This window comes from Pituophis catenifer, unplaced genomic scaffold (assembly GCF_029215685.1).
Source record: "Pituophis catenifer annectens isolate HBS135680 unplaced genomic scaffold, rPitCat1.0.hap2 SCAF_4, whole genome shotgun sequence".
Lineage (NCBI taxonomy): Eukaryota > Metazoa > Chordata > Lepidosauria > Squamata > Colubridae > Pituophis > Pituophis catenifer.
In genome coordinates, this window is record NW_027256884.1 from 75,707,092 (window position 1) to 75,731,177 (window position 24,086).

At 40.4% G+C, this 24,086-nt stretch overlaps 1 protein-coding gene and 1 pseudogene across 1 annotated transcript; both read left to right on the forward strand.

Moving 5' to 3' along the window:
• Positions 1-4,381: 4,381 nt before the first annotated feature.
• Positions 4,382-8,755, forward strand: LOC139316768 (lebercilin-like protein; annotated as a pseudogene).
• Positions 8,756-18,244: 9,489 nt separating this feature from the next.
• LOC139316769 (lebercilin-like protein) lies at positions 18,245-22,628 on the forward strand. Its single transcript, XM_070943617.1, has 5 exons — positions 18,245-18,665; positions 19,602-20,110; positions 21,031-21,168; positions 21,467-21,560; positions 22,381-22,628. The coding sequence occupies exons 1-5, from the start codon at positions 18,245-18,247 to the stop codon at positions 22,626-22,628; spliced, it is 1,410 nt and encodes a 469-aa protein (XP_070799718.1).
• The last annotated feature ends 1,458 nt before the right edge of the window (positions 22,629-24,086 follow it).

The window sequence follows — 24,086 nt, forward strand, 5'->3', positions numbered from 1 at the left end:
AGCTAATACAGCATCAGTCCTAGGCCTAGTCAATCAATTATATGGCAATGCAGCGATGTAAATCTTGTTGTAGCTGAAATTGTGATCTGTCTGTTCAACATCTGTAGTGATCAGCAGGAAAAGAGTCACCAAGTCCATTGTTGCATCATTTTCAGTAGTGTGGAGAACTCTTCCCAAAGCGGCTCTAGTGGCTGTAGGGTTCTATTAGCACTCACCACACATCTATTGGTATTTCCACTCTGGTTCCATATTGATGTTATCAGGCATTTTCTGTTCTGTTGCTATAGTTCCCAGTTTTGTGTCCAGCAGGAGGAAAACAGGTTCTTTCTTCCAAACATGGGATATACAAACCTTCTCCCCTGGGGGTTTCATTTGCATAGAATATGGTGAGATACACAGCTTCCCTTGATGGAATGATCCGTGGTCGGACAGGACAAAAATCAGCTGATAAAAAAAACTTACAAAAAATAATAAATGCCATAACTGACTTAGGCTATTTCCAGCCTCTTCATCTTTTAAATCACCTGTCATCAGCCTGTTGCCACAGGTGCCACAGAAGTCCCAGGTACAGTGAGTTCAAGCCACAGCTCACCAGAACCTGAAGTGTCCAACTTCCTTTTGCCACGATTCCACATATTTGTCAGTATATAGGGGTTCACGAATTGGAATAGACATGGTAACAGGTCAGCCAATGGGGACTGCTAAGTGACCCAGACGGCTCTGAGCCTGGGCATGCCTTAGGTCACTGATCGGTATATATATATATATATATATATATATATATATATATATATATATATATATATATATATATATATATATATGAGTGCCTCTGTATAATATAGCTTTTGTGATTATTGATTCTGTACTTCTGCATACTGAGTTCTGGTTCTGGTTTCTGCTGTATGGTATTGTATAGAAAGAAGTTTCTTATATAATTGAATCCTGCTGAATTGTTTACTGGTGTGCTAGTTGGATTGCTGCAAATTCAAACAGGTTATGGGCCCAGAGCAACCAGACACAGTAAGACTGAACTGCAATTAAGCCGAAGGACTGCCTGTGGTAAAAAAAGTAAAAAGAACAAGGCAGAGAAGGCTTGCAGGATGGCTGTTGAATTCAAGTAGAGCTCTCTGCCTCAACTCGGACAGAAGAATTATATCATTTGGGCTGCAAAAATGGAATGCTTCCTGAAGGTTGAGGAGCTCTGGGATATTGTTGGTAAATCACCCCAGGGGCCATTAGCAGCAGCAGATCAAAGGCAGCACGATAAGGCACTGGCCTCCATCATCTTAAGTTTAGAAGATGAATAATTCCTGAATGTAGCTAATTTAAAAACTGCAAAGGAGGTTTGTCTGAAATTCAGAAGTAAGTGCATCAGCATGCAATATTGTGCAATTATCGAGACAATTATACAGCACCCATTTGCAACCACGAGAGAGTGCGGAAAGGCATTTGCTGCATATACAAACTTTATTTATTGAGTTGGTACACTGTGGCATGCAGATCCCTGAATCTCAGAAGGTACTGTTGGTGTTAAATAGTCTTGATGGAACATGGGACCTTGTTTCAGCTGCTTTTGAGTGCAAAGTAGAACAGGACTTCAGAATGGAAGCTCTTACAGCCTGTTTGATTTCAGAAGAAAACAAACAGCATTTTATAAAAAGCCATGAGGAGAAATTCCTGAGGTGGAGGCCCAAGGAGCAGAGAGAGAGCAGCAGCAGACAGCATGTCTGTAGAGACATGTCTGCAGAGACCAGAGTAACAGATGAGACCAGATTACAGTCCAGCAAAGATTTTCTATCAAGAAAGCAACAGTACAGCGGTGTCTCATCTGTGATGATAAGACTCATTTGAAGAAAGACTGTTTACATGCAGAGTTGGTGGGGCCAATGCAAGCCAGTTTGGGAGGAGCAAAGTATGTGCTGGTCATTGTAGATGACTACAGCAGATTTTGTTTCTGCTATTTATTAAAGAGTAAAATACAGGTGCTACAGAAATTTAAGCAATGGGTAAGCTTCGTAGAAAGAAGGTATAAATAACAGGTATTTCAGCTGCAAACTGAAAGAGGTTCAGAATGCATGTCAACAGGTTTTCAACAATGGTTGGGACAGTTAGGAATAAAACACAGTCATAGAAATCTGTACCCAGCAGCTGAGAATGGTGTGATTGAGAGACAGAACGGTGTGTTACAAACAATGAAGGACTCACTGCTGGAGGATTATGGTCTGAGGAGGTCATATTGGGGAGAAGCCATGTTCTCGGAGACCGATAATTATTTAATCAATTGGCTGTGGAGTTCCTCAATTAATGATATTCCATATGCTGTTCTATATGGGAGAAAGCCATCTCTGGCACACTTAAGGGTTTTTGGAAGCAATGCATGGGTTCATATTCCAAAAGCAATCAGGAGAAAAGGTCAACCAAAGGCTAGAAAGCTCAGGTTTACAGGCTATGAGCCTGGCTCAAAGAGCTATTGATTTAGCGATGGGAGCAAAAGAATAGTCATTTCCAGGTCTGCTAGCATTGCAGAGCAAAATTGGAAAAGAATTGATGCAAGTTTTTGGAATGATCCACTTAGTGACGGTAACTCACTTAGTGATAGTGTAAGTGTTCAGGGAGGAGAAACTAAAAGAGAGCAAGAAAAGGAGTCAGGAGAAGATGATGACTCGGATATGAAGCAAGAGCGGGTTGAAACACAAGAGCAGTCAATGCCACGCAGGTCAGAGTGATGGAACCACCTGACAGGTGTTCTGCTAATGAAATTTGGGCGAGGACAAAAGTGAAGCCTGTGATCAAGAGATATCTCCGTCTGAAATAGGGAGCTTGTTATATCTGTCACAGTGGTCCAGACCCGACATAGCTTGTACAGTAAGCATCTTAAGTCACTTTACTGCTGCTCCAATGCAATTGCACTGCATGGGTATAAAAAGAGTTCTCAGGTATTTGAAGGGAACTGTGAACTCGGGTCTTCAAATACAGGTCTCTGAAGAATTGAAATTACAATGTTATTTGACAGTGATTATGCCAATGATGTAAAAACCAGAAAATCTAATTCTGGGATTGTGCTATTGTTTGGAGGTACTTTAATTGGTCAGAAGTCCAGAAAACAAATAACTGTAGCCATATCTATGGCAGAGGCAGAATTTATTGCTCTGTCACCTTGCCAGATTAAAAGTTCTGAAAAACGTGAAAAACTCTATTTTTTGATCGTAGATTGCCCAATTAAGTGTTCCTTTAACATATATTTTACTATTCTTTCTATCCTGTATAAATTTATACCTTTCATAAATTTACCCCAGAACAAATTTCATTGTATTGGGTGGAACCTACACTAACATAAGCATGCATATCTTTACATACTTTGCTTTGGCTTGCCTGATAGGACAGATATTTCCCAGCGCAAAATATAATATTTCTAAAATCCTTTAAAAATTGTGGGTTTACTTCTGTTTGTTTTTTTATTAAATCAGGGAAAAGGAGCTCGTCCTCTTTCATAGCCCCAGATTGAGGAGTGTTTTGCTCAGTAGAAAAACATAATTTATGGAATGAGGAGTGTGAAGGAAACTGGAGATGATGGAATGATGAAAACACCTCCCTAACATCTGCCATTTTACCTTTTCCTTCCATTCAACTTTGCCCTACAAGTCCCATGATGATCAGAGACGAAGTTCTCTAGTTGCCATAGTAGCAAAGATCTAAACAGCCACTTCTTTGCCAACAAAGCCCAAGAACCGGTAACGTGAATAAACGGACCTCGGCTAGAAGCCTCTGTCTGGGCATCGTGGGGAGGAAGTTTAAACCCTGGGCGCTTGGCGGGAGCTTCGACTTCTGTTCTCTGGGCAGTCGAGGAGTGCTTGATTTGGGTTGTGGGTAAGCAAAGATAGCAACAATTAAGGGGAAGCAAAAACAGGTGGAAGATAAAGGCCTGGTGGAAGAGCTCCTCTATGTGGGCCCGGAAAATGAAGCAGCTACTTTTCCCTTCCAAGTTGAATTGTGTTGCCAACTTCCATTATGTACTGTTTTTATAGTTCATTTCTCATCAATGGTAACTGAGCCCTAACTGCACAATCTCTGCCTCAATTAGTTTTCTTCCCTTTTCTCCAGGGCTCTGGAGGCATTGCAGTCTGTGAATGAGAATGCTAAGAAAGTAGCATATTAATTAATCAACACATCAGTTCTTCAAGAGGTGAATAATATAATGCTAGGAACCAAAATTGTGGTGATCTTTTTGGTACAGAATCAGAGCAAACAACTTTTAAATGTATTGGATGAAGGCTTAAGTAAATGTTTACATCATACATTGTTTCTTTTTCTGACTAGAGTGCCATTTCCTTTCGGAAATAAAGTATAATTGATAGACTTCCCTGCCATTGGTGGAATGATGGCTTCTGATCATACAGCCCTTCATCATATTGTCCAAGAGGATAAAACGTCTCGGCAATGCAGAAAAAGAGGAAGCTCAAACGATTCTCCAGGTAGGCTTAGAAAGAGCACCAACAGTCAAGACAGTAGCTGTAGCAAACATTCCAGCAAGTCTGGAAGTGCTCTGTTTACCTACTCTAATGACTTTCATGATAATGCTTCAAGAACAGCTGTCAATGGCAGCAAGAACAGCATTTGTTCAGAAGAGAACATCTGTTGAACGTCTCTAAACTACTATCATGAAGATTTTCACTCGGATGCCTCTGAAACCTCCATAAGTGAAGAGAGTGGCAGCTACATCATCCCATTGCCCGAAACACCAAAAACTAAAGAGCGGAATTTACCAGAAAAGAAAAAGAAAAATGATGTCCATACAAAAGGTAAGAAGGCAGTTGCTCACTTTGAACACTACTGCATTCGCTGTGGTTGGCAGATTTCAGCCAAGCTAATGGCAGTTAAGCCTTTCCTAAAAACCAAGCAGTTGTCCAATAACTCCACTTTTGCTTAGCTACCCTGACACTTCTATACTGTAGAGACTATACTATCATTTTGGAAAGCATTTGAATGTTGATAAAATGTTTAAATTGTATGCAGTTGATTATTATATTAATGTACTGCTTTCCACACCCTGTCAGTAATTCCTCTATCGAGGTAATGGGCTTGTAGCGATGGATGTAGTTCACCAGTTATCATGGTCATACAGATGTCGGTGTCACATGGTTTCAATAAATAAGCCAAGGGCCAGGGAATAGGTTCCAGTATTAACAAAAAAAAAAAAAAAAAGAAAGAAAAGAAAAGAAAAGAAAAGAAAAGAAAAAAAAATTGGCAAATTTTAATGCTCACACTTCCATTCTTTTCAGTCTATTACATTCATTATTTTATCATTATTTGGATATGGTATGTACGCATGCATATGTATATCTATCCATCTGTCTGTCTAGGCAGTTTGGTATAGTAGTTAGGCTGCTGGGCTAGCAATCCTGCTTTAGGCCTGTTTGGCTGAGGAATTCTAGGAGTTGAAGTCAATGCATCTTAAAGCTCTCTAAATACTGTCTTAGCATATTATGTGAGTATAGCAGTTATGTCTTACGGAAGCTAATATTATGAGAGTTCAGGTATGATTTTTCACAATAGGTCAATCAACCAATAGTTGTAACAGAGATTGACTCAAGATATTACATAACAGGAAGTGAATCTATGCCGTGAATACATACTTGAGCATTTGGCTCTGAAGCTTATGTAAAATGATCTGATTCTTACTTTGCTCAATCTTATATGCCATCTTGATATTTCTTTTAATGCAGGAGGTAAAATGTTGCCTAAAAAGAAACCTCAGCAAAAGAGCTCATATATTACTGACCATATAGTCAATGCCCAGGAGAAAAATAACATGACTTGCCGTCTCTTGTCAGCAAGAGACCATCAAATTAAAGAACTGAAAAACCAAATGGCTGTTTTGCAGAATAGATTGGAGACCTTTATTACAGAAAATAAAATGTTGAAGCATCTTCAGTCTCAACAGTTAAAAGCAATCACAAAATATGAAAATGCTGAAATTAAGCTGCCTGATCTTTTGGCCACGCAGGCCAATGAAGTGCAGACTCTGAGAGTACTTCTCAGGAAATCTCAGGAAGACGAACGCAGGGCTTCCCAGAAGCTAAGAAACGTTGAGGCACAACTCTTAAAAACCACGGATGCCTTGCGGGCACTACAGAAACTTTGCATAGACAAAAAACTTGAAGAGAGAGAAGAACTTCAGCGCAAATTAAGATCACTTACCCAAAAATTGGAAGCTAGGGATAAGAAAACTCAGGTAACATGCAACATACATTGCTTAGAACTGCATAGCATCGCTCTGTGAGCAGAATGGGATATTTTTTAAATCAATCAATGAAATTAAAATCTCTAGATATAAAAAAGACATTATTGGAAAAGAGGAATGTAGGAAAACCAGGAGAAGATTATAGTTAGACAGGTGGAATTATGTATTAAAAGTGGTATGGGCAAGCTAGCTAAGCTAATTACTTATGAATCTTATTTTCACCACACGATCAGAGATGAATGTTGCAAAACACTACCTGGATGTTTTGAGTGGATGTGGTGCAAAACTTCTTGCTCTTCACACTTCCTTCCATTTTTGCATATTTGGCTCAGTTGTATAGAAAATTGAGATTTTGGAAAGAATGACTCTTGCTTTAACTAATCAGAAGAAAAAGTCCATCTCTGATGACATGAGCCAACCAGCACATTTAAACCTGTATATTAGCTAAACCTACCTTACTTGGCATCATACCAAGGCAAAAATGAAGCATATTATGGTTTATTTTAATTGAAATGAACAAAATGTTAGTCTTGTCTCCTCCTCCTCCACCATCTCCCCCTCCCTTACAGTATAGCTTGTAATGTTGGTATATTAAATAAATAATACTCTTTTGCTAAGTATTGCAATATATAAAATCTAATGTTCTTTTATTCTATTTCTCGACCATACTGACCTTGATTTAAGGATTGGAGAAGGCTATTTCTTCCACCAATAAAAAGAAATTAAAAGTATATATTGTAACTGGATCTCTATTTCTTTTCTCCTTAATCTGCATAACAGATTGTGAGCATTATCATCTTTCTGGAAACATTTGATAAAATTTCAGTTGCCTTCCTCTAATTTCTAATTCAATATTGTATGATTGCAAATCTTGAATAATCTTATTGATGGTTTATTTCTAATGTGTTTAGGATTTGGAAAAGCAGCTGTCATTGAGTACTGCTTCTTTTAGACACCAGTTAGCAGTTGAGAAAAAGAAGACTATTGAAGCTCAGTCGATGACAGCAAATTTGCACGTAGAAATCGAGTCGCTGAAGCTCAAACTTAAGGTATTTAGATGCTTAAATCATATTTTTCTTACCACAGAAGGAATCCAAGATGCTATTCACTAAATGCTGATTTGACATAAGCCTATTTTTTTCTCTGGGTTTTTCTTTCAGCCTCTAACTATATAAACTGTAGATTGGATAAATGTATTAATGTATGTTAGGCCTTTTGCACACTAACATTTCTAGGAACAGATAGTACTTGAAAAGTGTCTCCTAACTAAACATATGATCTCTGAAGAACATACATTAATACAATAAACTATATTATCAACATAAATTTAATAATGCATTTCTTTAGGAAAGAGAAAGAGAAATAAGCATTACAAATATTTATGCACACCGGATGCGCAAAGGTCAGCCAGAGAAAGCCGATTCACGTTCTTCTCCAAAAGGTAGAACAGAGTTTGTTTCATACTATAATAATAAAAATATAATTCATTGATGTCAAAAAATATTTCAAATCCTTGCTCTATTTTCTCTTTTAAAAATGGCAATACTACATTTTGTGAACTCTTTAATTAGTAGTCATTAGTGCTGATTAAACAGGATCATTTTCATCCTTCTCTCTAGATGGGAGAGATAAGGGGAGAAGAGTTGAATTAGTGAGGAGAGTGTATTTCTAACCCCTTCCTTCAACTCTGAATTTATGAATGAAATACAGGAGTGATTTATCATTGCCTTGTCCCGTGCAGTATGAAATAATCCCCTTGCATTTGCCACTGAAGGGATTATCTAACATCTTCCTATCATGCTGTTCCTATCCAATATACACAATCCTCAAATTATGACTGTAATGGAGCTCAGAATTTTCATCATAAGTTATGATGGTAGTAAATCAAGGCACCCACATGATCAACCTGATTTTAAAACTTTTTTTGTGCTGTTTATTAAACGAATGTCTCAATGTAAAGCAAATGATTATTAAGATTAAAAAGATCTTTAAGGAAACATTGTGGTTGTGAAGCAAGGCAATGAATTTTATGGCCACTTTTGCCAGAAACTGGCTTAAAAAGCTAGTTACAAGCAACAAAACACAACAATTCGCCATAAAGAGGTTCATGTGACAGTGGGGGGGGGGGGAACGGGACAGCATCAGAACTCTGGAACTGGGTTATAAATATTTTGGGACGAATATCGTAACTCTGAATGCAATGCAATTGTTCGTTTTGTGAGGAATATGTGTGAAAATTTACATCAGGTTTATCCTTCAACAGGTCCCTTAATCAACCCCAAAATAACATGCAGCAGAAGACCAAGGAACAGGCAACAGGGTGAAATAACCAACTTTATAGAAGATTCTGTCACTAATTATGAGCCCGCATTTGCCAGATTTCCAAAGGAAAGACAAAAAGACACTTCTTCAACTCCCGGTGAAGAAAACAGTCACAAGATACCACCTGGGAAAAAAAGGCTTCGTTTGGAAAAATTGTTTGGGCCAAACTGCATTTTAAATACCAAATGATGGCTTGCATTATTTGATTCCAGTCAAGCTCATAGAACTAATAGATATCAGATAGTATTAGGACTAGGACATATTAGGTAGTAGATATTAGCGTTAGAAGTAGGATATATTTGATCGTAGATATTAGATCGTTTAGAACTAAGCGATGTTAGATAGTTAATGTTAGCATTAGAAGTAAATGATGTTAGATTATTATTAAAATTAGGCAATATTAGAAGTAGATATGAGTTAGTATTAGAACTAAGCAATATTAGATAGTAGATATTAATATTAGAACTAGGATATATTAGATAATAGATATTAGTATTAGAGCTAGGATATATTAGATAATAGATTTTAGATAGTATGAGAACTAGGAGATATTAGATAGTAGATATTAGATATTAGTATTAGAGCTAGGATAGATAATAGATTTTGGATGGTATGAGAACTAGGAGATATTAGTAATTTCTGTCGTTACTATTGAAATAAGCAGCACATAAAACTCTATTTTGTGAACTTTCTGAACATTTTTATAAACAATGAACTCTGGTAATTGACATAACGACTAGAAGTATTTAGTGCAGAAACACCTTCTAAACGGGCCCATAAAAATCTAGGGCCATGAGATTCCAAATAACAATTAAAGACCCAGAGGAGACTTCACTTGGTCGTATCCTAATGGCATTAACAATAGTATGGGCATAGAATGCAAGCAATGGAGAAATAAGGAGAAGGGCAATGGCAATTGAACAACCTCAAACTAGGCAATTACCATGTATGAGGTAGCACTGTATAAGCAGCAGGCCCAAACGTCCGAAATTAACCATCCTTCGGAGCTGTTCTGTTTGGTTTTTTTTTAATGCAGCAGAGATGTTAAAAGTCCAATGTCAATATGCATGTCCAACAAAAATGATCATTATGTGGGGGGACTTGCGATATACACAAGAAGTATAGTTCTTCCTGAGTCATCCTAGTGACTAAGAAATAAGATGCATCTAGAAAAAAACTCCCAGCAAAAAAGGATGCCCTCCATAGGCAGAAATGTGCCCAAACTTACAACAAGGTTTGAGGGCATTTGAATAAAACAAAAATTAGCCTTCAAAGTCAATAGGTGACTTTGGTGTAATATTGGATATCTAATTGACCCTATTCCATGCTATTCCTCTGTGCTATGGATCAAGAAATCCTTTTCTAGAAAGAAGCTAAATAGAAGGTCAATTATCCCATAAGTTACTACCCTCCCAATCTGCGACACCCAGTCTTCCGCAAGTATTCCCTAGAGATTCACCTCTGTATAATATAGCTTTTGTGATTATTGATTCTGTACTTCTGCATACTGAGTTCTGGTTCTGGTTTCTGCTGTATGGTATTGTATAGAAAGAAGTTTCTTATATAATTGAATCCTGCTAAATTGTTTACTGGTGTGCTAGTTGGATTGCTGCAAATTCAAACAGGTTATGGGCCCAGAGCAACCAGACACAGTAAGACTGAACTGCAATTAAGCCGAAGGACTGCCTGTGGTAAAAAAAGTAAAAAGAACAAGGCAGAGAAGGCTTGCAGGATGGCTGTTGAATTCAAGGAGAGCTCTCTGCCTCAACTGGGACAGAAGAATTATATCATTTGGGCTGCAAAAATGGAATGCTTCCTGAAGGTTGAGGAGCTCTGGGATATTGTTGGTAAATCACCCCAGGGGCCATTAGCAGCAGCAGATCAAAGGCAGCACGATAAGGCACTGGCCTCCATCATCTTAAGTTTAGAAGATGAATAATTCCTGAATGTAGCTAATTTAAAAACTGCAAAGGAGGTTTGTCTGAAATTCAGAAGTAAGTGCATCAGCATGCAATATTGTGCAATTATCGAGACAATTATACAGCACCCATTTGCAACCACGAGAGAGTGCGGAAAGGCATTTGCTGCATATACAAACTTTATTTATTGAGTTGGTACACTGTGGCATGCAGATCCCTGAATCTCAGAAGGTACTGTTGGTGTTAAATAGTCTTGATGGAACATGGGACCTTGTTTCAGCTGTTTTTGAGTGCAAAGCAGAACAGGACTTCAGAATGGAAGCTCTTACAGCCTGTTTGATTTCAGAAGAAAACAAACAGCATTTTATAAAAAGCCATGAGGAGAAATTCCTGAGGTGGAGGCCCAAGGAGCAGAGAGAGAGCAGCAGCAGACAGCATGTCTGTAGAGACATGTCTGCAGAGACCAGAGTAACAGATGAGACCAGATTACAGTCCAGCAAAGATTTTCTATCAAGAAAGCAACAGTACAGCGGTGTCTCATCTGTGATGATAAGACTCATTTGAAGAAAGACTGTTTACATGCAGAGTTGGTGGGGCCAATGCAAGCCAGTTTGGGAGGAGCAAAGTATGTGCTGGTCATTGTAGATGACTACAGCAGATTTTGTTTCTGCTATTTATTAAAGAGTAAAATACAGGTGCTACAGAAATTTAAGCAATGGGTAAGCTTCGTAGAAAGAAGGTATAAATAACAGGTATTTCAGCTGCAAACTGAAAGAGGTTCAGAATGCATGTCAACAGGTTTTCAACAATGGTTGGGACAGTTAGGAATAAAACACAGTCATAGAAATCTGTACCCAGCAGCTGAGAATGGTGTGATTGAGAGACAGAACGGTGTGTTACAAACAATGAAGGACTCACTGCTGGAGGATTATGGTCTGAGGAGGTCATATTGGGGAGAAGCCATGTTCTCGGAGACCGATAATTATTTAATCAATTGGCTGTGGAGTTCCTCAATTAATGATATTCCATATGCTGTTCTATATGGGAGAAAGCCATCTCTGGCACACTTAAGGGTTTTTGGAAGCAATGCATGGGTTCATATTCCAAAAGCAATCAGGAGAAAAGGTCAACCAAAGGCTAGAAAGCTCAGGTTTACAGGCTATGAGCCTGGCTCAAAGAGCTATTGATTTAGCGATGGGAGCAAAAGAATAGTCATTTCCAGGTCTGCTAGCATTGCAGAGCAAAATTGGAAAAGAATTGATGCAAGTTTTTGGAATGATCCCCTTAGTGACGGTAACTCACTTAGTGATAGTGTAAGTGTTCAGGGAGGAGAAACTAAAAGAGAGCAAGAAAAGGAGTCAGGAGAAGATGATGACTCGGATATGAAGCAAGAGCGGGTTGAAACACAAGAGCAGTCAATGCCACGCAGGTCAGAGTGATGGAACCACCTGACAGGTGTTCTGCTAATGAAATTTGGGCGAGGACAAAAGTGAAGCCTGTGATCAAGAGATATCTCCGTCTGAAATAGGGAGCTTGTTATATCTGTCACAGTGGTCCAGACCCGACATAGCTTGTACAGTAAGCATCTTAAGTCACTTTACTGCTGCTCCAATGCAATTGCACTGCATGGGTATAAAAAGAGTTCTCAGGTATTTGAAGGGAACTGTGAACTCGGCTCTTCAAATACAGGTCTCTGAAGAATTGAAATTACAATGTTATTTGACAGTGATTATGCCAATGATGTAAAAACCAGAAAATCTAATTCTGGGATTGTGCTATTGTTTGGAGGTACTTTAATTGGTCAGAAGTCCAGAAAACAAATAACTGTAGCCATATCTATGGCAGAGGCAGAATTTATTGCTCTGTCACCTTGCCAGATTAAAAGTTCTAAAACGTGAAAAACGTGAAAAACTCTATTTTTTGATCGTAGATTGCCCAATTAAGTGTTCCTTTAACATATATTTTACTATTCTTTCTATCCTGTATAAATTTATACCTTTCATAAATTTACCCCAGAACAAATTTCATTGTATTGGGTGGAACCTACACTAACATAAGCATGCATATCTTTACATACTTTGCTTTGGCTTGCCTGATAGGACAGATATTTCCCAGCGCAAAATATAATATTTCTAAAATCCTTTAAAAATTGTGGGTTTACTTCTGTTTGTTTTTTTATTAAATCAGGGAAAAGGAGCTCGTCCTCTTTCATAGCCCCAGATTGAGGAGTGTTTTGCTCAGTAGAAAAACATAATTTATGGAATGAGGAGTGTGAAGGAAACTGGAGATGATGGAATGATGAAAACACCTCCCTAACATCTGCCATTTTACCTTTTCCTTCCATTCAACTTTGCCCTACAAGTCCCATGATGATCAGAGACGAAGTTCTCTAGTTGCCATAGTAGCAAAGATCTAAACAGCCACTTCTTTGCCAACGAAGCCCAAGAACCGGTAACGTGAATAAACGGACCTCGGCTAGAAGCCTCTGTCTGGGCATCGTGGGTGTTTTGTTCTCAGTGCCGGCTGACAGGACGGAGACGGAGTTTAAACTAACTGAACCTTTATTAATACAAACATGACAGAGAGAGCAGGAACCCGCACTTGACAGCTCTTTATATACAGCCGGCTGTCAGTTGTTAACCAATGAACGTTGTGCTTACAACACCCAATCCCAATACTCCAATCAACTTAACTTAATATGTAACACCCCTTTCCACCTATCTGAGCATGCGCCGACGTCAGGCGCATGCGTAATCGCCCAGGTAAGCTGGTCTTCGCCGTATCCTCCCTGAACGCCTGGGCTCCACCCCTCCGACCCCCTCCGGCGGTGGATTTGAACTCAACTCCCGTTGTATCTCAACTCTGGGCTGCGGGCTAAACGAGCCCCCTACGTCTACTGTACTGCTTCCCGTATCCGGCAAAGGTAAGTTCTCCTCCTCACCCTCTCCCCCATGGGTGGTCGGCGTGTTTGCCTGTGGCAGCACCGGGTGTTCCTTCTCGTATCTAACTTCCTGCGAGTTTGGCTCGGCGGCCACACCCCCACCTTTGGCCCCACTTCTCCGAGCCCTCAACTGATCCTTGTGACGCTTCCAAATTTTTCCCTGATCTATCTCAATATGGTAGGAGCAAGGACCGGCAACCCCAACAACCTTCCCTGGCAACCATAAGGGCATTCCCCCATAGTTCCTGACGTATACGTGATCCCCTATAACAAATGACCTGTATTGTCTCATGGCATCAAACGGCTTGGCATGTCCGTACGTGGGGTGCAAACGATCTAAGGTTGTGCGGAGCTTCCGGCCCATTAAAAGTTCGGCCGGGCTCCTGTTAGTTAGTTGACAGGGCGTGGTATGTTGAGCTAATAAGAACTCCTCCACCCGCTCAGCCCACGTCCCATGCCCTATCTTTTTCAGTGCGTCTTTTGCAGATCGCACAGCGCGTTCCGCACAACCATTGCTGGAAGGATGAAACGGCGATACCAAACAATGCCGTATGCCCCTGTGGGCTAAAAAACCCTCGAATTCGGCCGCAGTAAATTGCGGACCGTTATCCGACACGATGCAGTCAGGCAATCCATGTGTTACAAATAGTGAACGTAAAACCTTAATGACAGCCTCTGCTGTAGTCGACCGTAATGGGACGACTTCAACCCATTTTGAAAACGCATCAGCTAGGACCAGGAAAGACTGACCCTTCAATGGACCAGCGAGGTCAATATGCAACCTCGACCATGGGGCCCCAGGCGATTCCCACTCCCCTGGGGGGTCTCTAGGCGGCATTGACATGTTCTCCTGACACTGAGAACACTGTGCAACCCAGTCAGTGATGTCCCGGTCCATCAAAGGCCACCACATATAGCAACGACCTAACGCCTTCATCCTGACCACCCCCGGGTGACCCCGATGCAATTTCTCCAACAATGAGGAACGAAGGGGGGGTGGAATAACCACCCGGTGACCCCACAGAAGGCACCCCGCTTGAGTAGAAAGTTCGAGGCGGCGGCTGGCAAATGGCTGGAATTCTGGAGCGAAGGGCCCTGGTGGCCAACCTCTGGCCATCCAGTCCAACACCTGTTGCAGGGTAGTATCTTTCGCGGAGAACCGGGCGACGTCCGATGCGGTGATCAACAATGGCGCGGCCTCCAACAGGAACACAGAGGACACAGGGACAGGGTCCTCTAGCCAGTCAGGGCTGGGGCATCGGCTCAATGCGTCAGCGTGAGCGAGATCCTTTCCAGGCCGGTGAACCAGTCGATATTCGTATGCAGCGAGGAAAACAGAGTAACGGGTCATGCGGGGGGACAGAATTTGAGGAGCAGGGCGATCGCCTGCCAATATGCCTAACAAAGGCTTATGATCAGTGTATAATACGAAGGGACGGCCATAGAGGTAATGGTGGAACCGTTTGACCCCGGCCACCAAGGCGAGAGCCTCTTTATCTAATTGCGAATAATTACGCTCTGCTGGTGCCAAGGTCTTAGAATAATAGGCAATGGGCAACTCACGGCCAGAAGGTAGGACATGGCTGAGCACCGCTCCCACCCCGTACGGGGAGGCATCACATGCTAAGGTTACCGGCAGGTGTGTAGAAAATTGGGTGAGAACCGAGTTGGAGGTCAGGAGATGTTTGACAGCCAAAAATGCTTTAGCCTCTCGAGCACCCCAATGCCAACGAACGTCACGGTTTAACAGCCGGTGAAGGGGCTCAGCAACAGACGCCTTATGCGGAATAAAAACAGCATAAAAGTTAAGTAGTCCCAGGAAAGATTGGAGATCAGCCTTACACTTAGGAGGAGGAGCGTCCATAATGGCCGATGTTTTAGCTGCCGTCGGATGGATTCCCGAACTATCCACCAGGAATCCTAGGAATTCCACCTGGCGCACCGCGACTTGGCATTTGGTCTTGTTAACCTTCAGACCTGCAGCAGCTAGCTTCCGAAGAACCTGCCGCGTCCGCTCCAATAGCTGTGAAGTCGAAGAAGCTGAGACGAGAACGTCATCAAAATAAGGAATAACCCCGGGGAGTCCATGCAGCAAACGTTCCATCATGCTCTGGAAGATCCCCGGGGCAACACTGACCCCGAACTGCAACCGGCGACATCGGAATGCCCCCCTATGGGTCACTATTGTCTGTGCCTCCGCCGTCAGGTCATCCACTTTAAGTTGCTGGTAGGCTTGGGCCAGGTCCAGCTTTGCAAATATCGACCCTTGCCCCAATGAATGTAGCAGATGCTGAACGACAGGAACGGGGTAAGCATTACCTAATAGGGCCTTATTCAGCGTAGCCCGGTAGTCAGCGCAAATACGGACCGATCCATCCGCCTTAATAGGAGTTACAATAGGGGTTTCCCAGCGTGCGAATTCAACTGGCTCTAACACCCCTTGAGAAATCAGTTTATCCAGTTCCGCATCCACTCGTGCCCTCAGTGCAAAGGGCACCCGGCGTGGTTTCAATCGTCTCGGGGTCACGCCAGGATCTAGGCTGAAGGATACTGGGGGCCCATTATAACAACCTAACCTTCCATCAAAGACATCAGGAAATTCTTTAATTAGCAATTCCAATTCGGAGGACTGGATGGCGTGTACCCCCTGAATAGTAATTCCCAATGCCTGGAACCAATTTAAGCCCAATAAGCTTGGTAATGGAGCCTCAACTATAATTAGCGGCAGGCATCCTGAAAATGTCTTAAATTTTATTCTGAACAGCCCACATCCCAGCACTCTGATGGGGTTCCCTTGATAATCACGGAGTTGCAGGTTACAAGGGTCCAAACTACGCCGAGAGATGTGGGGCACTAATCGCTTAATTGTACTCCAAGCAATGAGGGAGTGTGCTGACCCTGTGTCCACCTCCATCTCACACTGTCGTCCCTCGATGGCGAGTCCCACAGTAATTTTCGGTTGCCTATTTGGTGATGCGGTCTTTCGCTGCGTTTGATACACCCCATTTACTCCTGCAGACTCACGCCCCCAATTCGCTCTCGGGTTCCTTCCCGCCTCCTGTCTGCGCGGACCACGATATTGTTCTTGAGGGGGCGGAGTTTTCTCCTTCAGCGTCGGGGACTGACATATTCGCGCGATGTGGCCACGGCGCCCACATCGATAGCACGTTGCCTCTTTAAAACGGCAATTGACTCGCTGATGACCCCCTCCGCAACTCCGGCATCTCCCCTGTGCTAGTGTATCTTGTCTCCCGGGCCGCGGAGAAGTCTTGATGCGAGCGACGTTACTCTCTATCCCAGGGATGTCTTCATCACTGAACTCAGTCACGTTTTGATGAATTTGCTCGCCTGTTGCCTTATTTGAGCACTGCCCCCTAGGTAAATCAGCCAGTGATAGAACGGCTAATTCAGCAGCGCACGCTTCATCTAGGGCATCCTGGAAAGATAAGTCAGGCTTGGCTATTAACCGACGCTTTAGGTTCTCGTCCCTCACTCCGCTGACTAGTCTGTCTAGTAAATAATCATCTAAATTGGTAAATTGACAGTGCCTCGCTGCTTTTCTAAGTGCCGCCACATATTGGCTTATTGACTCGCCCTCAGCCTGGTCTCGGTGGTAGAAATGCTGCCGGCGAGCTATACGGGACGGCGCGGGAGCATAATGATTTTTTAACTTATTCAGGAAGTCCTCCCAGGTGCCAGCGTGTACAGACAACGGGGCCATTAACGTCATCGCTGTTTCAAACATTTCTGGCCCACACAGACTTAGGAAGTACGCCCGTTTTCTCTCACTTGACAACTCACGGTAGTCGTTAGCGATCAAAAAACAATCGAACCGAGTAACAAACGCTTCCCACGACTCCACAGTAGCGTTGAATGGAGCGAAATTCTGAGGCGACGCCATCTCTCCTCACTGCTCCGCTATCGCCCTTACTCAATTTTTTTTTTCTTCGGCACTGTAACCCGATTCCGATTAATTCTGGAGGTTATACTTCCTATATCCCATCCTCGTCGCCACTGTTTTGTTCTCAGTGCCGGCTGACAGGACGGAGACGGAGTTTAAACTAACTGAACCTTTATTAATACAAACATGACAGAGAGAGCAGGAACCCGCGCTTGACAGCTCTTTATATACAGCCGGCTGTCAGTTGTTAACCAATGAACGTTGTGCTTACAACACCCAATCCCAATACTCCAATCAACTTAACTTAATATGTAACAGTGGGGAGGAAGTTTAAACCCTGGGCGCTTGGCGGGAGCTTCGACTTCTGTTCTCTGGGCAGTCGAGGAGTGCTTGATTCGGGTTGTGGGTAAGCAAAGATAGCAACAATTAAGGGGAAGCAAAAACAGGTGGAAGATAAAGGCCTGGTGGAAGAGCTCCTCTATGTGGGCCCGGAAAATGAAGCAGCTACTTTTCCCTTCCAAGTTGAATTGTGTTGCCAACTTCCATTATGTACTGTTTTTATAGTTCATTTCTCATCAATGGTAACTGAGCCCTAACTGCACAATCTCTGCCTCAATTAGTTTTCTTCCCTTTTCTCCAGGGCTCTGGAGGCATTGCAGTCTGTGAATGAGAATGCTAAGAAAGTAGCATATTAATTAATCAACACATCAGTTCTTCAAGAGGTGAATAATATAATGCTAGGAACCAAAATTGTGGTGATCTTTTTGGTACAGAATCAGAGCAAACAACTTTTAAATGTATTGGATGAAGGCTTAAGTAAATGTTTACATCATACATTGTTTCTTTTTCTGACTAGAGTGCCATTTCCTTTCGGAAATAAAGTATAATTGATAGACTTCCCTGCCATTGGTGGAATGATGGCTTCTGATCATACAGCCCTTCATCATATTGTCCAAGAGGATAAAACGTCTCGGCAATGCAGAAAAAGAGGAAGCTCAAACGATTCTCCAGGTAGGCTTAGTAAGAGCACCAACAGTCAAGACAGTAGCTGTAGCAAACATTCCAGCAAGTCTGGAAGTGCTCAGTTTACCTACTCTAATGACTTTCATGATAATGCTTCAAGAACAGCTGTCAATGGCAGCAAGAACAGCATTTGTTCAGAAGAGAACATCTGTGGAACGTCTCTAAACTACTATCATGAAGATTTTCACTCGGATGCCTCTGAAACCTCCATAAGTGAAGAGAGTGGCAGCTACATCATCCCATTGCCCGAAACACCAAAAACTAAAGAGCGGAATTTACCAGAAAAGAAAAAGAAAAATGATGTCCATACAAAAGGTAAGAAGGCAGTTGCTCACTTTGAACACTACTGCATTCGCTGTGGTTGGCAGATTTCAGCCAAGCTAATGGCAGTTAAGCCTTTCCTAAAAACCAAGCAGTTGTCCAATAACTCCACTTTTGCTTAGCTACCCTGACACTTCTATACTGTAGAGACTATACTATCATTTTGGAAAGCATTTGAATGTTGATAAAATGTTTAAATTGTATGCAGTTGATTATTATATTAATGTACTGCTTTCCACACCCTGTCAGTAATTCCTCTATCGAGGTAATGGGCTTGTAGCGATGGATGTAGTTCACCAGTTATCATGGTCATACAGATGTCGGTGTCACATGGTTTCAATAAATAAGCCAAGGGCCAGGGAATAGGTTCCAGTATTAACAAAAAAAAAAAGAAAAAAGAAAAAGAAAGAAAAGAAAAGAAAAGAAAAGAAAAGAAAAGAAAAAAAAATTGGCAAATTTTAATGCTCACACTTCCATTCTTTTCAGTCTATTACATTCATTATTTTATCATTATTTGGATATGGTATGTACGCATGCATATGTATATCTATCCATCTGTCTGTCTAGGCAGTTTGGTATAGTAGTTAGGCTGCTGGGCTAGCAATCCTGCTTTAGGCCTGTTTGGCTGAGGAATTCTAGGAGTTGAAGTCAATGCATCTTAAAGCTCTCTAAATACTGTCTTAGCATATTATGTGAGTATAGCAGTTATGTCTTACGGAAGCTAATATTATGAGAGTTCAGGTATGATTTTTCACAATAGGTCAATCAACCAATAGTTGTAACAGAGATTGACTCAAGATATTACATAACAGGAAGTGAATCTATGCCGTGAATACATACTTGAGCATTTGGCTCTGAAGCTTATGTAAAATGATCTGATTCTTACTTTGCTCAATCTTATATGCCATCTTGATATTTCTTTTAATGCAGGAGGTAAAATGTTGCCTAAAAAGAAACCTCAGCAAAAGAGCTCATATATTACTGACCATATAGTCAATGCCCAGGAGAAAAATAACATGACTTGCCGTCTCTTGTCAGCAAGAGACCATCAAATTAAAGAACTGAAAAACCAAATGGCTGTTTTGCAGAATAGATTGGAGACCTTTATTACAGAAAATAAAATGTTGAAGCATCTTCAGTCTCAACAGTTAAAAGCAATCACAAAATATGAAAATGCTGAAATTAAGCTGCCTGATCTTTTGGCCACGCAGGCCAATGAAGTGCAGACTCTGAGAGTACTTCTCAGGAAATCTCAGGAAGACGAACGCAGGGCTTCCCAGAAGCTAAGAAACGTTGAGGCACAACTCTTAAAAACCACGGATGCCTTGCGGGCACTACAGAAACTTTGCATAGACAAAAAACTTGAAGAGAGAGAAGAACTTCAGCGCAAATTAAGATCACTTACCCAAAAATTGGAAGCTAGGGATAAGAAAACTCAGGTAACATGCAACATACATTGCTTAGAACTGCATAGCATCGCTCTGTGAGCAGAATGGGATATTTTTTAAATCAATCAATGAAATTAAAATCTCTAGATATAAAAAAGACATTATTGGAAAAGAGGAATGTAGGAAAACCAGGAGAAGATTATAGTTAGACAGGTGGAATTATGTATTAAAAGTGGTATGGGCAAGCTAGCTAAGCTAATTACTTATGAATCTTATTTTCACCACACGATCAGAGATGAATGTTGCAAAACACTACCTGGATGTTTTGAGTGGATGTGGTGCAAAACTTCTTGCTCTTCACACTTCCTTCCATTTTTGCATATTTGGCTCAGTTGTATAGAAAATTGAGATTTTGGAAAGAATGACTCTTGCTTTAACTAATCAGAAGAAAAAGTCCATCTCTGATGACATGAGCCAACCAGCACATTTAAACCTGTATATTAGCTAAACCTACCTTACTTGGCATCATACCAAGGCAAAAATGAAGCATATTATGGTTTATTTTAATTGAAATGAACAAAATGTTAGTCTTGTCTCCTCCTCCTCCACCATCTCCCCCTCCCTTACAGTATAGCTTGTAATGTTGGTATATTAAATAAATAATACTCTTTTGCTAAGTATTGCAATATATAAAATCTAATGTTCTTTTATTCTATTTCTCGACCATACTGACCTTGATTTAAGGATTGGAGAAGGCTATTTCTTCCACCAATAAAAAGAAATTAAAAGTATATATTGTAACTGGATCTCTATTTCTTTTCTCCTTAATCTGCATAACAGATTGTGAGCATTATCATCTTTCTGGAAACATTTGATAAAATTTCAGTTGCCTTCCTCTAATTTCTAATTCAATATTGTATGATTGCAAATCTTGAATAATCTTATTGATGGTTTATTTCTAATGTGTTTAGGATTTGGAAAAGCAGCTGTCATTGAGTACTGCTTCTTTTAGACACCAGTTAGCAGTTGAGAAAAAGAAGACTATTGAAGCTCAGTCGATGACAGCAAATTTGCACGTAGAAATCGAGTCGCTGAAGCTCAAACTTAAGGTATTTAGATGCTTAAATCATATTTTTCTTACCACAGAAGGAATCCAAGATGCTATTCACTAAATGCTGATTTGACATAAGCCTATTTTTTTCTCTGGGTTTTTCTTTCAGCCTCTAACTATATAAACTGTAGATTGGATAAATGTATTAATGTATGTTAGGCCTTTTGCACACTAACATTTCTAGGAACAGATAGTACTTGAAAAGTGTCTCCTAACTAAACATATGATCTCTGAAGAACATACATTAATACAATAAACTATATTATCAACATAAATTTAATAATGCATTTCTTTAGGAAAGAGAAAGAGAAATAAGCATTACAAATATTTATGCACACCGGATGCGCAAAGGTCAGCCAGAGAAAGCCGATTCACGTTCTTCTCCAAAAGGTAGAACAGAGTTTGTTTCATACTATAATAATAAAAATATAATTCATTGATGTCAAAAAATATTTCAAATCCTTGCTCTATTTTCTCTTTTAAAAATGGCAATACTACATTTTGTGAACTCTTTAATTAGTAGTCATTAGTGCTGATTAAACAGGATCATTTTCATCCTTCTCTCTAGATGGGAGAGATAAGGGGAGAAGAGTTGAATTAGTGAGGAGAGTGTATTTCTAACCCCTTCCTTCAACTCTGAATTTATGAATGAAATACAGGAGTGATTTATCATTGCCTTGTCCCGTGCAGTATGAAATAATCCCCTTGCATTTGCCACTGAAGGGATTATCTAACATCTTCCTATCATGCTGTTCCTATCCAATATACACAATCCTCAAATTATGACTGTAATGGAGCTCAGAATTTTCATCATAAGTTATGATGGTAGTAAATCAAGGCACCCACATGATCAACCTGATTTTAAAACTTTTTTTGTGCTGTTTATTAAACGAATGTCTCAATGTAAAGCAAATGATTATTAAGATTAAAAAGATCTTTAAGGAAACATTGTGGTTGTGAAGCAAGGCAATGAATTTTATGGCCACTTTTGCCAGAAACTGGCTTAAAAAGCTAGTTACAAGCAACAAAACACAACAATTCGCCATAAAGAGGTTCATGTGACAGTGGGGGGGGGGAACGGGACAGCATCAGAACTCTGGAACTGGGTTATAAATATTTTGGGACGAATATCGTAACTCTGAATGCAATGCAATTGTTCGTTTTGTGAGGAATATGTGTGAAAATTTACATCAGGTTTATCCTTCAACAGGTCCCTTAATCAACCCCAAAATAACATGCAGCAGAAGACCAAGGAACAGGCAACAGGGTGAAATAACCAACTTTATAGAAGATTCTGTCACTAATTATGAGCCCGCATTTGCCAGATTTCCAAAGGAAAGACAAAAAGACACTTCTTCAACTCCCGGTGAAGAAAACAGTCACAAGATACCACCTGGGAAAAAAAGGCTTCGTTTGGAAAAATTGTTTGGGCCAAACTGCATTTTAAATACCAAATGATGGCTTGCATTATTTGATTCCAGTCAAGCTCATAGAACTAATAGATATCAGATAGTATTAGGACTAGGACATATTAGGTAGTAGATATTAGCGTTAGAAGTAGGATATATTTGATCGTAGATATTAGATCGTTTAGAACTAAGCGATGTTAGATAGTTAATGTTAGCATTAGAAGTAAATGATGTTAGATTATTATTAAAATTAGGCAATATTAGAAGTAGATATGAGTTAGTATTAGAACTAAGCAATATTAGATAGTAGATATTAATATTAGAACTAGGATATATTAGATAATAGATATTAGTATTAGAGCTAGGATATATTAGATAATAGATTTTAGATAGTATGAGAACTAGGAGATATTAGATAGTAGATATTAGATATTAGTATTAGAGCTAGGATAGATAATAGATTTTGGATGGTATGAGAACTAGGAGATATTAGTAATTTCTGTCGTTACTATTGAAATAAGCAGCACATAAAACTCTATTTTGTGAACTTTCTGAACATTTTTATAAACAATGAACTCTGGTAATTGATATAACGACTAGAAGTATTTAGTGCAGAAACACCTTCTAAACGTGCCCATAAAAATCTAGGGCCATGAGATTCCAAATAACAATTAAAGACCCAGAGGAGACTTCACTTGGTCGTATCCTAATGGCATTAACAATAGTATGGGCATAGAATGCAAGCAATGGAGAAATAAGGAGAAGGGCAATGGCAATTGAACAACCTCAAACTAGGCAAGTACCATGTATGAGGTAGCACTGTATAAGCAGCAGGCCCAAACGTCCAAAATTAACCATCCTTCGGAGCTGTTCTGTTTGGTTTTTTTTTAATGCAGCAGAGATGTTAAAAGTCCAATGTCAATATGCATGTCCAACAAAAATGATCATTATGTGGGGGGACTTGCGATATACACAAGAAGTATAGTTCTTCCTGAGTCATCCTAGTGACTAAGAAATAAGATGCATCTAGAAAAAAACTCCCAGCAAAAAAGGATGCCCTCCATAGGCAGAAATGTGCCCAAACTTACAACAAGGTTTGAGGGCATTTGAATAAAACAAAAATTAGCCTTCAAAGTCAATAGGTGACTTTGGTGTAATATTGGATGTCTAATTGACCCTATTCCATGCTATTCCTCTGTGCCATGGATCAAGAAATCCTTTTCTAGAAAGAAGCTAAATAGAAGGTCAATTATCCCATAAGTTACTACCCTCCCAATCTGCGACACCCAGTCTTCCGCAAGTATTCCCTGGAGATTCACTTGATGGGGTTTCTCTAAGGTGTAGCTTACCTATAGGTCCATTTTAAATACATGGAACATTGACAATAAATACACGTAAGCAATGAAATCATACATACAGATACCGAAATGTCCACCATCCCACTGTTTCATGAAGCTAATACAGCATCAGTCCTAGGCCTAGTCAATCAATTATATGGCAATGCAGC

Excerpts from the sequence above, each read along its gene's own strand:
- LOC139316769 (XM_070943617.1), top strand. The coding sequence starts at position 18,245 with ATGGCTTCTGATCATACAGCCCTTCATCATATTGTCCAAGAGGATAAA. Across the intron at positions 18,666-19,601 it reads AAATGATGTCCATACAAAAG|GAGGTAAAATGTTGCCTAAA; the intron begins GTAAGAAGGCAG and ends CTTTTAATGCAG. Across the intron at positions 21,169-21,466 it reads CGCTGAAGCTCAAACTTAAG|GAAAGAGAAAGAGAAATAAG; the intron begins GTATTTAGATGC and ends GCATTTCTTTAG.